General features: G+C 33.1%; 1 protein-coding gene across 2 annotated transcripts; it reads left to right on the top strand.

Moving 5' to 3' along the window:
- The first annotated feature begins 10,240 nt into the window (after positions 1 to 10,240).
- Positions 10,241 to 15,677, top strand: LOC111414324 (uncharacterized). Of its 2 annotated transcripts, none has more exons than XM_071199848.1 (6): positions 10,241 to 11,980; positions 12,139 to 12,724; positions 13,046 to 14,405; positions 14,458 to 14,582; positions 14,648 to 14,800; positions 14,859 to 15,677. In XM_071199848.1, exons 2-3 carry the CDS (start codon positions 12,296 to 12,298, stop codon positions 14,096 to 14,098), a joined length of 1,482 nt encoding a protein of 493 aa, XP_071055949.1. In that variant the 5' UTR covers positions 10,241 to 11,980; positions 12,139 to 12,295; the 3' UTR covers positions 14,099 to 14,405; positions 14,458 to 14,582; positions 14,648 to 14,800; positions 14,859 to 15,677. The 2 variants fall into 2 exon arrangements, with proteins under 2 accessions (XP_071055949.1, XP_071055950.1); XM_071199849.1 differs by having other exon boundaries at positions 13,046 to 14,410; positions 14,463 to 14,582.
- Positions 15,678 to 17,063: the final 1,386 nt, after the last annotated feature.

Below are 17,063 nucleotides of genomic sequence, written 5' to 3'. Positions count from 1 at the left end.
CAAAAAAAATAGTTCAATATACCAAAGAAGTTTATTCTACATTACTAATTGACGTTTTTTATGTATTATATTAATTTTCAATATTAAATTTATTTTTATTCTACGTAGTGTTGGCAAAAATGAAAGTCGTGGAAAAAATGTTTTAAACATAAGGATTTTTTACACCATGCACATGTTATGACCGCTATATCCCCACAGATATCACACGTTGGCTTCTCACTCGAAAAGCAAACTTCCACGGGATTTTCAAAATGGTCTGGTCTCTCCTCTATATAGCCACTTGCAAACCATGCGTATTTAAAAACATTTATAAACCGAGGGGAAGCCAACTGGTTATGCGTCAACGATTGCAATTTTAATATGTTATCCCTCTGATGTAAATTGACATCATACTGGTAAAGAATAATCTGATCAGAGAATCTTCTAATAAAATTTTTCCATATTCTGAAACCAAATACATCTAGGGGCTGTATTTGACCTGTTGTCCCTGCAGGTATAGATAAATGTTTAAAATTAGTACCTGATGGAGTTATTTCACTAATAACTTCAGGACAATGGCCACTCCAAGAATCTAATAATAATAATGATTTAGAACCAGTATTTGGAAAATATACATTTTGGAGCCAATTTTTCATGTGTTCTGAAGTTAACTTTCCAGATTTTGATGCCAAAACGTATATATTGTCTGCTTTAAACATTGTATTTGCTACCCTCGGTCCAAAGCTGCCAGAGGGTTCTTTTAAAACAATAAAAAGTGGAGAAAGAAGTTTCCCATCAGCAGATATTACGGGTTGAATTGTGTAACTGTGCGTTGTAGATGACACCGACTGGACCACACTTTCTACGGTTTTAACTCCTAAATCGCTTAATGTTCTTCCCGAATGGAATTCCAAGTTAAAACCGCTCTGATCCGAATTGTAGGTGTTTTCAGGTCCATATATTTGGATTTGTAGCTTTGCCTCTTTAACGAAATCTTTTGCTAAAGTTTTTACTCGATCAACATTTCCAATTTGTTTTTGGGATAGAAATTTTGTTATTTTTCGGCTTACTAACCGATTTGCTTTCTTAAAACGTTGCACCCAGCTATGAGATGCTTTGAACAGTTGAGGAGATAAATTCTTTTCATTTCTAGCTTGTATAGCCCATCTGCGTATATCAATATCATGTAGTGGCAATTTATTATCTACGGCGGCTCTCGCTTGATTAATTACAAATTCGGTAATTTCTGCTAATTTTTCTTTGTATGTCCCTCTTTCTTCAATATATTTAGACCATCTGTGCAATTGGGTCTTTGACGTTACTTTTCGGTATTTGTTTTTTACGGTTTCTAGTTTCAAATAACCTTTCTTCCCACTTGTCCAGTAATTTACCGCCTCTAATTTGTACTCGTAGTCGATGTCATCCTTCAATGGACAATGAGCATCAGTATCTTCTACAAACCTGTCAGTTGTATCCTGGTCTTCAATAATTTGCTGACCGTCATTGATGCCATTGGATGAATCGAAAATTAATACAGTTTCGTCTTCAATTTGCATATTGTAGTCTTCCATACTTTCCATTAAAATACGCTGTATATTTTCTTTTAAACTAACTTCTGCTTCATTTACAGGAGTCTGGGGAATATTCATAACAGTAAAAACTGTCATTAGCAAATTTAAAACGTTTATTGGGTTTATTGTAACCATTGCTTCTGTCAGTTGCTCTGAAACTAAAATCTACCCACTGGGCACACGTTCTTTTATACTAGAAAAAACTATTTTGAGAAATGACCTTTAGCAAGCGGCACTAAAAAAACAAATATTGTGCCAAAATTTTTTTGGTAGGTGTATTTTTGGCAACATTATGTAGAATAAAAATAAACTTAACAATGTTAATGATGTGATAGAGAATTTCTATTTATTCTTTCATTAATTTTCCTTTATTAATAAAGGAATTTTATAGAAGATAGGAAAAAAGTGTTAAATTAATGAAAGAATAAATTTAACATTGAACATAAAAAACGTCAATTAGTAATGTAGAATAAACTTCTTTGGTATATTGAACTATTTTTTTTTGTCAGTTGCTTTTTAACTCATAAATAAATAAAATATCTTATTTATCTAGTAGTTTTATATTTATTATTTAAAGAAAATGAGGGTAGTTTACCTCGTGGAACATCGATAGATAGATTTTTAAAAAACAATACCACAGTTACGATGGCAGTTTTCATCTTCGAGGTATAAACAAAAAACTACCCCTAATTTGTAACCCTTATAACCATTTTCAAAAATTTTTACTTCAAATATAAAACAAACACAGTACCAAATTTCGCCGTAATCAACAAGTAATGCCCGGGATAGAATTAATTTTTAAGGGGGTGGTTAACCCCAACCACCCCTAAATGGTGTATTATGCCTTATTTTACATTAAACATTTTATTGTGCGACTAATTTACGGTTTTGTTAAAGTATTTTCAAAATACCTGACAATTTTATCACATCATTCTTACGAAAAGTGGTTACATGTTAACCCCCGTAACTTCGCTGGGGATGATCTAGAGCGAATGGGAAAAAACCCTTAACTAATATTTTTGAACGTGCTGGAAGTATACTTAATGCCGCCAAAATCGATAGGGTGGTTTTTAAATAATTCCAAAAAAATAGGGGTAGTTCGCCCTTCTTAACCCTCTGGTATATGTGTGATACATCAAAAGAAAGCTCTTTTAAAATGAATATCAGTTACAATTTACCAAATTTTGATAGCACTTTTCATTTTTAAAATATAAGTGAAAACGTACTTTTTCTCCAAACTTTCAACCCCTATAACTCGCCCCAGGGGCTTTTACCGCACGTATAAAAAAATGTACGAACCTTATTTTGGCCCATTCTATGACTGTACCAAATTGCATCGAAATCGGTGAGACACAGTTGTGACACTTCCCTTGTTAGCGGAGTTTCCCGACAAACAAGCGGTGGCGATTTTCATTTTCTTCGCCTCAGGAATTTCCAGTCTGATGAAGTGTGCCTCTAAGTCTGCCACAAATTTTTCTGGGTCCTCGATGGGGTCACCGTTAAACGTTGGGGTGTCATTATCTTCAAGTTGTAGTTGTTTTGCCAGCCCTATCAATGGGTTGATGATGTTCGTCAAGTCCATCTTGTTGACGTCTGGCTTGACGACAGGTTCCGCTGTTTGCATCTCCGTGTTCATCGTAGGGGTAGGTTCCTCTTCTTCAGAAGAGCTGCTTGGTGCTTCTCGGTACGTTATTGAGCGGGATTGATCCGCAATACGTAAACTTCTTCTTAGTTGTGAAGTAGAAATTTTCGGCATCAGTGCAGAGGAACGTTGGGCGCCAATTGTTACCGGAGATGGGGGAGGAGAGTAAACACGTGGTGGAGTCAAATTCCAAAAACGATTAACTTGGTTTTTTTATTTACAATTTACAATACTTTTCTACACGAGATTAATATAGAAACGATGTTTGTAGTATAATGTCCCCTGAGTCGAACGGCCTTCCTTTTTAACTCGGCTCCATGAATGCCGACCAATGGGGTGCGTCCGACCATTCGGCACGGCCTTCCCAGTGTTGGAAGGGAAGGTAAGCGTGGTAACATGTGTACTTTTTTGTATTCAGTACTTTTTATATTCCAAAGGCACTCGTTTTCACGATATCTACAAATAAAGTATTTATGCAAGTGATATGACGGTAGTGTAGGTATAGTATTATATTAATTTTAATTATTAATTATAATAACTAACTTACCTTGAAATGCATAATATTAATTCGTCTTCGGAAAAATATTTTTTCCGAACACTGCTTTCTTCCCGATCCCGATCAAGCACACACATTTCAGTTGACGCCATCTTTGTTATTTCTGTCCTTGTCGTTTACTCGCATCCAGCTATACGAGTTGAAATGACGCGGTGACACGTAAAATAATGTCCGAGTTACTCCTATAACAGTAACTTTTATACGAGTAACTCTTATGTGTCACACCGCCTTTAGCCACATGGACCTTGCCACACTTTAACAATCATAAGTCTTATGATTATGTGATACCTATTTCTTTTTGTAATCAACTGCATCCACTTATTGTATGTTTCTTAATTCTTTCTATTGCAACTTGCTTGCCTCCGATGCTCTGCATTGTCTTTTGGCTTTCACCAATGTTAGGTCTGGAACCCGTAGCAACCTTTTTGAACTCCTAGGTCCCGAATTCCTACAACTATCTTGTCTCTTAGCAAGGACTCTTCCAATATACCGAAATTACACTGCTTTGCTAACATTTTGATGTCTGTTATGAAACGATCAAGCTCCTCTCCTTCATTTTGATACCTAGCAAAAAACTTAAATCTGTCGTAGGTTTCATTCTTTATCGGTTTACAGTACAACATGAATTTGGTGACCACTGTATCATATTCTTTTTTTTCTTTTTTCGTGAGTCGTAATGTCAAACACATTCTGTGCTTCTTCACCGGCTACATTTAAGAATATCGCAACCTTCGTTTCTTCATCTTCTTCATCCAGTTGACTGGCTTTTAAAAAGATATTAAAAGACGATATAAACTTACTGAAGTTGTTGGCGACATTTTGATCGTAAACTAGAGCTTTGGGCTGTCTAAACGTACTGGCGGCCATTTTACCTTCTAACCACGCGAAGTTGGTTCGCTGTTACACACTGTTATATCGCTTTCTAAGAAGAATAGTGGCGTAAGCGCAAATTAGCGCTATGAAGATAATCGCGTTCAAAATTTTGGTTGAATTTTAATGCAATGTAATAAGCAACAACTTGTCGTTTTAAATTACTTATTTTTTAATTTCGTTTTACTGTTATTATATTTCATGCAGAGCAATAGATTTATTGTAAGATTTCAAAAATAAAATTTTTTTGTTGTGGTTTCGCCACTATTGCTCAAATAATAGAGTATTTTCTCATATCATATGTGACCTAAAGTAAAAAAATTATCAATATTTTGAATGAAAATTGCTTGTAAATGCGTGAAATAGAATACACTGGTTGTTGTTTCAAACTGAATATTTATTTAACCAACAGTTACAACTTTCTGAAATTAATACACAAAAAAATCTTATCTTAAACCGTTTTGTTTGCTTCCAAAAGTATCAATTATTATAGTTCAGCTCCTAAAGCACATTTTTCATCCATCTTTTGAGGTTTTAACGTTATTTTGAGGAAGAAATCCTTGATTTAAATTTGAATTTTTCTAACTTTACTCATTGTTGAAATTTGGCGCGTACTCCAATGTATGTCTGAAAACAAGAAAAGACAACGTTGAATACGAAGTTTTATTACGTTTCATAAAGGAATAAGGGAGAAATCAACGAAAAAAGAATTTAATTTTGGAGGTTAATTCTGAGAAAAATCAAGAGATGACGCTAGTTTCGAAGCAAGAATTTTGAATTTTGAAAAGGGCGCGAAGCTAAGAGCCAATCAGAAACGAGGAAAAAACAGTTGGAGTGCCGGGATATATAAGGAGATTGCGAACAGGGAGTGAAAGAGTCGTCGTCTGACCAGCGTCGAATCCACGTCGTCAGATAGAAGAAATTTTGAATCTCAAGAGATAACCTCAAAAATTTAAGATAATTTTTTAAAGTCAAATCAACTTACGATATTAAAATAAAAAGAGAATCATCCTACAACCTATTCCGAAACTACTGACCAGCCGGTGGACACGCAATGGTAAAAATTTTATCCTGCTTTCAGCGCCTCTGCTGGTGTGACATGTGAACTAATAAGGAGCGCGGCAAATCGGCGAGTTTAAATAAATTTAAAATCCTACTGCTGTAATAGCTTCTTGATGAAAAAAATATATGAAAATAATACAAGTGCGTAAAATATTTAAAAATATTTATTTAAGATAAAATAAGTGGTATAATTAAAGCATACTTAACACTATTGCAATAACTATTAAAATATATCAAAATAAAAATAATAATAAAATTAATAATACAAATCTGCAATAAAATATAATATTTTATCTTGAAAATTTATTAACAGAGCGTAAATAAAAAGGGTATATATAGCATTAATAAAAAAGTGCTTGACATTTAGGATGTCATGATTCAACAAGAAGTTGAAAGTAATAACAGAACATAATAATAACAGAGCAGTAATAGAAAGCGTTTAACATTTAGGATGTCATGTTGCCCCTTTTTTCAGAAACAAGGTTAAAGCTATAAGAAGGCTTATTTATAACAGAGTGTAAATAAAAAGCGTATATGTAGCATTAATAAAAAAGTGCTTGACATTTAGGATGTCATGATCAGTCAACAAGAAGTTGAAAGTAATAACAGAACATAATAATAACAGAGCATTAATATAAAGCGTTTAACATTTAGGATGTCATGTTGCCCCTTTTTTCAGAAACAAGGTTAAAGCTATAAGAAGGCTTATTTATAACAGAGCGTAAATAAAAAGCGTATATATAGCATTAATAAAAAAGTGCTTGACATTTAGGATGTCATGATCAGTCAACAAGAAGTTGAAAGTAATAACAGAATATAATAATAACAGAGCATTAATAAAAAGCGTTTAACATTTAGGATGTCATGTTGCCCCTTTTTTCAGAAACAAGATTAAAGCTATAAGAAGACTTATTTATAACAGAGCGTAAATAAAAAGCGTATATAATAGCACTAATAAAAAGGCGCTTGACATTTAGGTTGTCATGATACAACTATCATCAACAAGAAGTTGAAAGTAGTAACATAACATAATAATAACAGAGCATTAATAACAAGCGTTTAACGTTTAGGATGTCATGTTGCCCCTTCTTCAGAAACAAGTCTAAAGTAATCAGACTTAGTTATAACAGAGCGTAAATAAGAAGCGTATATATACGTATATAGGTGTCACGTTAAGAAATTGACTACGATTGTGACTATGATGACGTTTTAATAAAATTTTCGACTGTCTCATGAACGATATTTGAGGAATTCCGTAACTTTTTGTTACATAGGGTTACGAAATGGCGGAGGACTAGGAATGTCAGGTGTTTATGGATATTGTGAGATATATCAGGACGTAAAGGACAAATATGTTGAAGGGAATTACCATAGGATATCTGGGAAAGAATATTGGGATGACGGATAATGTTAGGAATGTTATGAAAAATATTATCCTTCATAACGGAAATAAGGTTGATGAAACGGGATTAAGGGTATTTCAAATAAAAATTGACATCTCTCGCGTCATCCTGTAATACTATTAATTCATGAACATCGGTAATGTCATCAGAACAAAAGAACTGATTACAATGCTGACATTCATAATTTATTAGCTTTTTAATCAAGTACCCTGCAACATAAGCTGACTTGTTAAGGTCAACCTCAAGTAACGATACGGTACTCTTAGTGTTGGTAGATGATTTCGTAGTGGTAACTGAAGAAAATTGATAGGAAGAAGATGAAGAAGTGGGATTGATAGGATCACTGGGAGTAGAGTTGGAAAGAAGAATATTATAAGAAAGAAGGAAGTCTTCGCCATCATCTTCACAATTCGTCCCAATGCCACAAGGACCAGTATTATTTAAAATAACTGTTTTGTAAGCATCGACGAACTGCGAAGGTGTAGGCTTTGTGTTACCACCACATAATCCTCTAGCAACACTAAAGAGATTCTCTAAAGGATCTTGATTTAAAGATCTCAAAGTGAGATGCTTGAAACCTTTACCCCTTAAAGAATACCATAAGTACCTTACATTACTAATTGTTGCTAACAGTAGTTTGATTGTTGGAGGATTTCCTACACACTTACCACTGGACAAAAATTTGATTTGTCTTAACTTTCTACTAGCAGCATCCCAAAATCGAAGATGTTGTGAGCTGCTAGTTAGCTTGCATGCTAAAGGTTTTTCAGAGGTAAATACAGAATTCAGCGAGTCAAATAGGTCGTTCATAAACTTTACAAATATCGCTGTTCATGACACACCTCACCATGCGTTGTTTTATAATAGCACCACCACATACATATCTGCTAATTATCTTCAAAGATTGCATCACTTTGAAATTTTTATAAAAATTAGTATCCGTTGTTTATTCATTAATTTGCTCCTACCTACCTACAGTGTGTCCCCGGATTGTGTCCCCGTAAGGTATAATTGACGAAAAATTTTTGAATTCAAATTCCATCTTTTACAATTAAAGTCTGGATGTCATAAAACGAAATATAACCAAGTTTTACGTTAAATGTCCTCAAAGTACCAAAGTTAACCCAAGAAGTCTGTTAACCGTTGCAAGTAAAGTGGCCTTTCTGAGCAATGTACAGCAAAAGTTGATTAAAATAAAATGTTTGTTATGTTAAATTATAGCGATATGCCGAATTTTATTAATTTAGGATATAAAAGCAAAATGCAGATTTTTAAATCATAAGATTAACAAAACATTTTCGATCTAAACTAAATTAACATAAAAGCTTCTTCAATGATACCACCACCAACACTAACACATAATTCAGCCCTTTTCCGACATTGTTTATAACTTTTTCAAATATGGTCCAACGGAATTTCTCTAATAACAGTTTCAATTTTTTGTTTGAAACGGTCTAAATTGTTATTAAAATTTTCAATGTACACTTGTTGTTTTACATAACCCCAAAAATAAAAATCCATAATAGTTAAATCCGGACTTCTTGGCAGCCATGGTTGCGGACCACATCTACCAATCAATTTTTTCCAAATAACGTATTTAAATAATTTCTAATTAAAATAGTCGAATGTGGGCCGCAACCATCTTGTTGAAAATATAATTTATTGCGTTTTTCTAAATCCACGCCGTGAAGATAATTAAATAAACAATTTTCTAGTATTTCCAAATATCGGTGTTGATTCAAATTGCCGTTTATGAAGGAAGGTCCAATAACACCGTCCCACGAAACAGCACACCAGCACACAAGCTATGCGATAATGTGGATTAGTCTTTGACCAGAATCGACAATTTTGTGATGTAACCACTTCATTAGTGGTGAACGATGCTTCGTCCGAAAATATTATGCTTTTTAAAAAAGTTCTGTCTTTCAAAATTTTGTACCCAAGCCACAAACAATAATCTAAACGTTTTGCTTCATCACCTAATTCGATAGTGTAGTTAAATTTTGGTTTATACGGCAATATTTTATTTTTTCGATAAATTCTTTGTACATGGGATTTACTTATACCGACTTGAACTGCCCTTTTTCTTAACGATACTTTACCGTAATCCATTGCGTTTGTTACTGCAACAATCGACCCCGCATCATGTTCATCTAAAAGCTTTTTTTCCTTCCTTTTATTTTCCACATTGCCTGTTTCTGAAATTTTTTAACAACTCTCTTAATTGTTGTTGTAGTACTAAAAATCCAAATTTTTCCTCAAATTGCCTTAAAACTGCATTGTAACTAATGTTCCTCAATCCATAGCACTGCAGTATAAATATTTTATGTTGTAATGTAAACATGATCAATTAATATTTGACAATAGGCTAAAGCTAAGCTATCAAATGATAACACAGGGGAACAAAACAATATTTTTTTTCAGCGGCCTAATTTTATGGAGCCAATTTAAATGCACATCATTATGAAGTTCTTATGCTATAAATTAGATTGTTTGAATTGACTCTAGTTTTCGTGATAAACCGATCTATATAAGATGAAAAAACAGCTTTACATAATTTACCATAAATCGACAATTAGTTGTCTGATTGGGAAAAATATAATATCAAGCTCACCCTAAGATGGCCATTAACGTATAGGACTACAGCCTTCAGAAGTGCATGTACAAAACATGCACATTAACCGTTGTACATGTGTTAGTTCACCGACTCCGGCAACGACTCCGGCATCAGCAGCACCATCACCTCCTTACGAAGCAGTAAACCAAAGATATCAAGAAGAGGAGGAGGAGTGGTAACTATTCTTTCTCTTCTTTTATTTATTAAGTTAATACTAAGTTAATTATTAAGTTAATTATTAAGTTAAATTGTTATTATTTTATAGTTTCAATATATACTCAATATATTTTATGTATCTATATAAAGTTACTTTTGCTATATTTTTATTCAGTCTTATCCTGTTAATGTCATAATTCATTTAGTGCGAGAATCATGATTGATAAGAAACTAAAGTGTTTACCGCAACCGCTAACATTGCCAATACTAAATTTTAGTAAAGGTACGACCGAAGAAGCACCAAACCCAAGCGTGTGTCGGTTGAACCTGCGACTCTGTCAAAGGTTGAAGTGACACACTCGGAAGTGGCTAACATAAACATTCCTACCATCGAAATTCCCTCATTAAGCCCGAAAGTACAAATCTTAAGGGGCTTCGACCGCCACGACAAACGTATTTCCAACAATACGCGTTAACGGTTTGAAATATCAAAAAAAGTTTCAAACAAAAGTTGTTTAAAAATGGAAAATCTATGCTTCTTCTGCGAGATATTTGATTAATTATTGTTAATTACCGAGATTATTAAGAAGCATTTCTAAAAGGGCTCAGAAGAGGCGTAGATAATTATTAAACGAACACTTTTTCTAAATAAAATTTTTTGATATTTCATAAAATAAAGGAGGAAAATGAGAAATTCCCACGCCGAAATATTGTAATAATTTCCTAATTTTTGTATTAGCCCCGCCCTCAAAGGATTGGGTGGTGTGGCGTACCAGTTTTTGCGAGATCGTGCGTACTCTATCTACCATTGAATCTTTTACGACTTCGTAGAAATACAAATTCATTCTTTAGGAATTAACAGTAAAAGCACAAAATAATATGAAACGAAATATAACTTACCATTTTTTAAAATAGGTATATCGATCCGAATTCTTACGTTTCGTTTTAATAATTTAATTAAGATATGAACGTTAAATAAAAGTAACAAAAATTTGAAGTAAATTCAATTATAGAACTAAAAATTAAAAAAATCCAGAATATAAATTAAATATATTATAATAAATAGTACTCCTACACAGTGTGCACAAATGCAATAATTGTTGAGTTAGATGTTTATTATTGATTAAAATTAATGAAATTTATTTGCATTATTTTTTAACATGAATTATTTTGATACAAATAATCATCCAATGTATACGTTTTCATGTACTTTCATGTTCTTCCTGAAGGCATCTGAAGTATGTTACAACATTTTAACATTAGACTTTTCGGTTTTGAATCAACTGAAGATTATGTATTTAGGAATCTACAATAATTGAATATGTTTATAAATTTTGTAAAACAAAAATAAATATAATCCTCAACGAAATCTTTTACTGTTCTAAATATTTAAGAAATACTTCAATTTATTTCATTTCTTTACCTAAAATATAACTTTGGAATTTTTGTACTAGAGAGACGCAGGTACTGAAATCAGTCCCTTTTTACACACTAACTAAAATGTATTTATTTTATTTCTTTACGTAAGAATATAACTGTTTAATTTTGGTACTAGAGAGACGCAGGTATTGTAACCAACTCGTTTTTACATCCCATAACAAAAAAGGGTTTATTTTACCACTTTGTTTTTCTAAAAGTCAAGAGGTTTTTGAAACATTCCTTCCTCGAGTTGTCTTGGGTGAACAAGGTACACAGAGATTTTCGTTATATTGGTTAAAGTAAAGTTTTGTGAAATTTAGTGTTAATTATTGTTAATTTAGTGTTTACGTGTGTATAGTTATTAGTTATTTAAGTTTGAGATAGTGACTTTTTAAGAGTTATGGGGAAAACAAGAAAACCACCTTCAAAGGTGTTGTCAAAAAAACGAAATTTTTTGAGAAATAAAGCAGGGCTCAAGTAAGTACGAATTTTTAACTCCACTTTAAATATTACCCAATTTGACACAATTTAAAAATATTAGTTATCAGATAAAACATGCACTTTTAAACTATTCAAGAATTATTGTGACAAACATGTTATCTATATAAATATTTAATTTTTTTTATTTATTCGTACTTGCAGAAAAAATGTTTCCCATAATGTAACCACAGACCGTTCGTTAGAGGAGATTTCTGTTGATTTAGGGTATGTATATATTACCAAAATTCAAAGTCAGTTTTATTTTGTAAAAGATTACAATAAACTTAACATCTATACAACACAATATACTAAAATATAGTATCATAAAAATATAGTTGATTATTTCAAGTAGGAAATTTAAAATTGAGTAAATTTTTTAACAGTCCTAACATCCTGGAAAGACAGTCGACAGATAATATCGAAACAATTGAAAACCCGCAAGAGTGTATCAGCGGACGCAGAATTTTCGATGTAAAATATCTTTTTCATCAAATTTTAAACAATACTGTACATACCCCTTTTAATTGTTCAATAATTAACATGGAGTTAGTAAAGGAGAAAAGATCTGGACTAATAAGTGTTTTTACATTAAAATGTAAGAACTGTGGTATCGAACAAGAAATATGTAACGATCCAATATCTGACAATACCATTATGGACATAAATAGCGCTACTGTTTTGGCTACAATTTCTACTGGCGCTGGTTATTCTACATTAGAAGAAACACACTCTGTTATGTCCATTCCGCCAATGTCTAATCGCCGATATAACGAAGAACATAAGAAACTTTCCTCTGTTGTAACTAAAACAGCCTGGGCAACAATGATTGAAGCTGGAAAAGAAGAAGCTTCTTTAGCAACACACGTTGGTGATGTTGACGACGACGGTATACCGTTTATAACAGTAATTGCCGATGGTGGATGGTGCAAAAGGTCCTATAAAACCAATTACAATGCTTTATCAGGAGTGGTAAATATATATTATACAGCGTAATTTAAAGTAGCAAAATTGAAAACAATAGCAAAGTTATATATTTCCGGTTTTGATCGATGTTTTTCGATTCCAATTTGCTGTTAAAAATATGGAAACAGCTTTTTATTGCCGTTAATATTTATTTTAGAAAATTATGTTTAATACAAAAGTTTTGTATTGATCATAGTTTCCTAAAATGAATACTAACGAAAGCAAAAATTAGGTAGGGAAAATTTAGATTTCAATTTTTCTATCTTATTTGGACTCACGTCGATATGTATCGCTTACAAAGTAAACGTAATTTAATTAATTGAACAGGGTTGCATTATCGGTGCCTCAACAGGGAAACTGTTATATTTAGGAATCCGAAATAAGTACTGTTCGGTATGTGCAAGGGCAGAGAGTAGGAGGCAAAATGTGGGGCAACATACATGTTTTAAAAACTGGATCGGTACGTCAACAAGTATGGAAGCCGATATTATTGTGGAAGGTTTTAAAAAAAGTGTGGAGATGCATGGCGTAAGGTTTAACCGTTTGGTGGGTGATGGTGACAGCAGCATCATGAAAAAATTGGTGAAAGCCAGGCCATATGGAAACCGGCCAGTTCATAAAATTGAATGCAGAAACCATTTGCTCAGAAATTATTGCAATAAAATTCGCGAAATAAGTAAAAGGCCACGAAGCAATAGTACCAATAAGCCAGTACCAATTGCAATTCGTCAATCTTTGAAAGCGAATATTTTGCGATTACGAATTGCAATTATAAAAGCAATGAGACATCGAGCATTGGATTCTAGTGTGGACTTGACAGAAAAAGTAACATTATTAAAAAAGGACATATTAAATAGTCCACATCACATTTTTGGTGACCACGAAAAATGTGAGGCATATTATTGCACAGGTCCAAAAGCAAGAGAAAAAAATTTAGTCCCTGATATGACCGAATGTGGTGTTTTTCAAGACTTAAAGACATGTTTATATAGATTAGAATATTTTGCCTACAGCCTCATCCTCAACATGACGAATAATTCTGCCGAATCATACAATTCAGTTGTATGTAAATTTATTGGTGGCAAAAGAATTAATTTTGGTTTGAGAAATTCGTATGAAATGAGGTGTGAAGCTGCTGGCATATCATACAGTAGTACAGGAAATTATTACGAGCTCTTACACAATGCCTTCAATAAAACAACTTCCACTGTTACCAAAAAGTATATTTCGAAGAGGAAGAAAATATTAAACAAACATCGCGATACACCGCGGAAGAAAAAGCGCCTGCCTCCTGCCTTTGCAGACGAAGATTATGGGGAAGAAGAACCTACGAATCCTACAATTACAGATATGCCAGAAGAAAAATTTTCTGATGAATGAATAAAATTTATAAATAGTTTAAAGAAAAATGCCGACGAAATTTCTGTGGTGGAAATATCCACCAGAGGGCAAAGTTCAAATCCCTTGTGGCTAGAGGAACGTCGTAAACGGTTGACAGCGTCAAATTTCGGAAAAATTGTTAAAATGCGCCGGAGTACATCATGTGTAAACACCGTAAAAGCTCTTTTGTACAGCACAACCATTGAATCAAAACCAATTCATTATGGAAGAGAAAGTGAGGCCATCGCAAAAGCGGAGTTTTGCAGTAAAACTGGATTGGTTGTTGAAGATTGTGGTTTGTTTATAGGTAACGTTCTGACAACTTACAATAATATAGTTATGTGTAATATTTTGTTTAGGTAAGGACGAAGAGTATTTTTTGGCTGCTAGTCCTGACGGTCTTGTGGGCAACGATGCCATAATTGAAATAAAGTGTCCTTACACTGCAAGGGATATGACAGTGGAGGAGGCTATAGAACAAAAAGTAATAGTAGCAACTTATAAAACATTAAAATGTATTTTAATAAGGCCATATTTTGTATACCTTAGAAAATCGATTATGCCTCTCTCACTGAAAGAGGTGAAATAATTCTAAAGGAAAATCATAATTATATGTATCAAGTCCAGGGGCAACTTCATTTAAGTGGACGGGACGTATGCTATTTCATAATATGGACGAAGAAAAATTTCGCCTTTCAAAAGGTACTTAGTGTTATATTACGAAAATGTTATCTGTAAATGATCAATTTGCGTTTTGTAGATCCAAAAACAATCAACATTTTGGGAAAACATGCAAAAAAATTTAAAAACTTTTTATTTCAAATGTGTATTACCTGAATTAGTGGATCCTAGGTTTTCCAGGCCTCCACCTCATAATACAATTCGGAATCCCGATCGAGGAGATTTACTTTAAAAGTGAAGAAAGAATAATTTGTCGCAATTAATTAACAAGAAGTAGAATGAAAGTCCTATTTAATATAAAATCTTATTTATACAAATATGTATAAATAAGATAGTTGAAAGAAAGGTCGTATCTTTTATTTATAGAAATATATGATGTATATTTTTCAAAATTTAGAAGCCACTCTGTAGCCTATGTTCTCTTTTTCAGACTTTTTATTGATAAACCTGCAATTATTGTTGCGCAAACTCCTTGAACACATGATATATTTGAGTCCTAGATCAAAAAGTGGACTACTTATTAAGTAGACAAATAAAATTATCAAAAATTTTGTTCCTAGACCCAATGTGAATACAATAAAATTGTACATACTTATATTACAATACATTGTTTCTTTTCTACTTCGATATTTATTAAGATATTTATTATCTTTACAAAACATATCATTTGTATTTCACTGTTCGGTTTTCTGGTTCACACTTATTCAGCAAACCAACTCTCTATCAAACAGTTCCAATACGAAAATATTGTTTTAAATCAAGTGACGTTTATATACATAAATTAAGTTCAAATAAAATTATTAATGTAATGTTATTAATACATTATTACTAGCTATTATACTATTTATATCTCCCGATTATTATCATTTTGTTATTTAAAATAAATGGTAAAGCGAAACCCACTCTTTTTTTGCTGAAATTAAATATATGTATTAGCTTTTAATTTGTTTCGTTTATTTATATTTAAAACTCTAATTGATATAGAAACAAATGGTATGCTTTTAAGTAAATTTTATTTGCGGGAATAAAAATACTTTTTAATAACATTTTAAGTCCCTTCCAAACACTAATGACGTTATATCCCCATATCGCGTTAGCCAATAGAAATATAGAATGCAATCGACACGTAGTTTTAGATACAGCCTACTCGACCGTCCTTCGAGCTTCCTCCCCTCACACGGCGATGCCCCTCAGAAACTTTAAGACCGTGATCGAAGCCCCTTAAGGGTGGACACAATTCCCGCTACTTCAGTCATTTCCGATGTACCTGCCAGCCTTTTTTCAAATGCAATGTGTGCAGCAGTAGAAACAACCAAAGAGGAGATTTTGACCGAAATTAATATTTTGTATCAAAATTTTTATAAAGACCTTCATGCAAAGGTACTTCAATTGCAGACCTCTTTGAGAGAACTTGCACAGTTTAGGGAAGGGCTGGCGTCGAGTTCTAACCACTCTTTAACAACGTCACTCGACATCACCGTTGCAACATTAACCGTTGAAATGAAAAAAGCAGAATTCATTTTGTCTTCTTTACATACTAATAACTTCCCTTCCTAGCTAAAAGATGTCCGGTAGCAACAACGTCGGGAGGGTGCTCACGTTGGAGCGAAGAGTTGCGTCATTGGAGGTAAAAGTAGATACCCTGTTTCAGCTGGTAGGCTATATCTATAATCTTTTTTACACGTTTTTAATATCATAATCTTCTTAGGTAAACAGTATTGTCTCAGAGTCGGCAGTGGTGAGAGGGCAGGTGCATGTTCAAAACATGCACATACACCATTGTTCGACTGGGATAGAACCTCCGACACCGCACCTGCAGCGCCTCCGCCCCCGTATGAAGTGCGGGATGAGCAGGAAGAGGAGGAGGAGTGGTAACCATTTTTCCTCCTCTTCCTTAGGTTAGGTTAGGTTATGTTAGGTTATGTTAGGTTAAATGGTTAAGGTGTTATAATTATTATTATTATTCTTAAATATATGTATATATAGTTTCTTTTGCTATATTTTCATTCAGTCTTATCCTGTTAATGTTATAATTCATTTAGTACGAGAATCATGATCGACGAGAAGGGTAGGTTCGGTCGAAGAACACTTTACAAGACACAGTAATTTATTTGGTGGAAAATGTAAGCGAGGTTTAATTGTAGGACCCTCTGGTGTCGGAAAAACAAATGCTATGTTATCGCTTTTACTTGCACGTAATGGTCTGCGTTTCCTAAACTTATACTTATGCTCCAATTCGTTATACCAAAATAAGTACGATTTTTTAAGACGTTTAATTGAACCT

This window comes from Onthophagus taurus, chromosome 11 (assembly GCF_036711975.1).
Source record: "Onthophagus taurus isolate NC chromosome 11, IU_Otau_3.0, whole genome shotgun sequence".
Classification (NCBI taxonomy): domain Eukaryota; kingdom Metazoa; phylum Arthropoda; class Insecta; order Coleoptera; family Scarabaeidae; genus Onthophagus; species Onthophagus taurus.
The sequence above is the reverse complement of the archived record's forward strand: the minus strand, read 5'-3'. Positions and strand labels throughout refer to the sequence as shown.

Bases quoted from the DNA above. Each gene is read 5' to 3' on its own strand.
- LOC111414324 (XM_071199848.1), top strand. From the start codon at position 12,296: ATGGAGTTAGTAAAGGAGAAAAGATCTGGACTAATAAGTGTTTTTACA. The intron at 12,725-13,045 runs GTAAATATATAT...TTAATTGAACAG, and splicing joins ACAATGCTTTATCAGGAGTG to GGTTGCATTATCGGTGCCTC.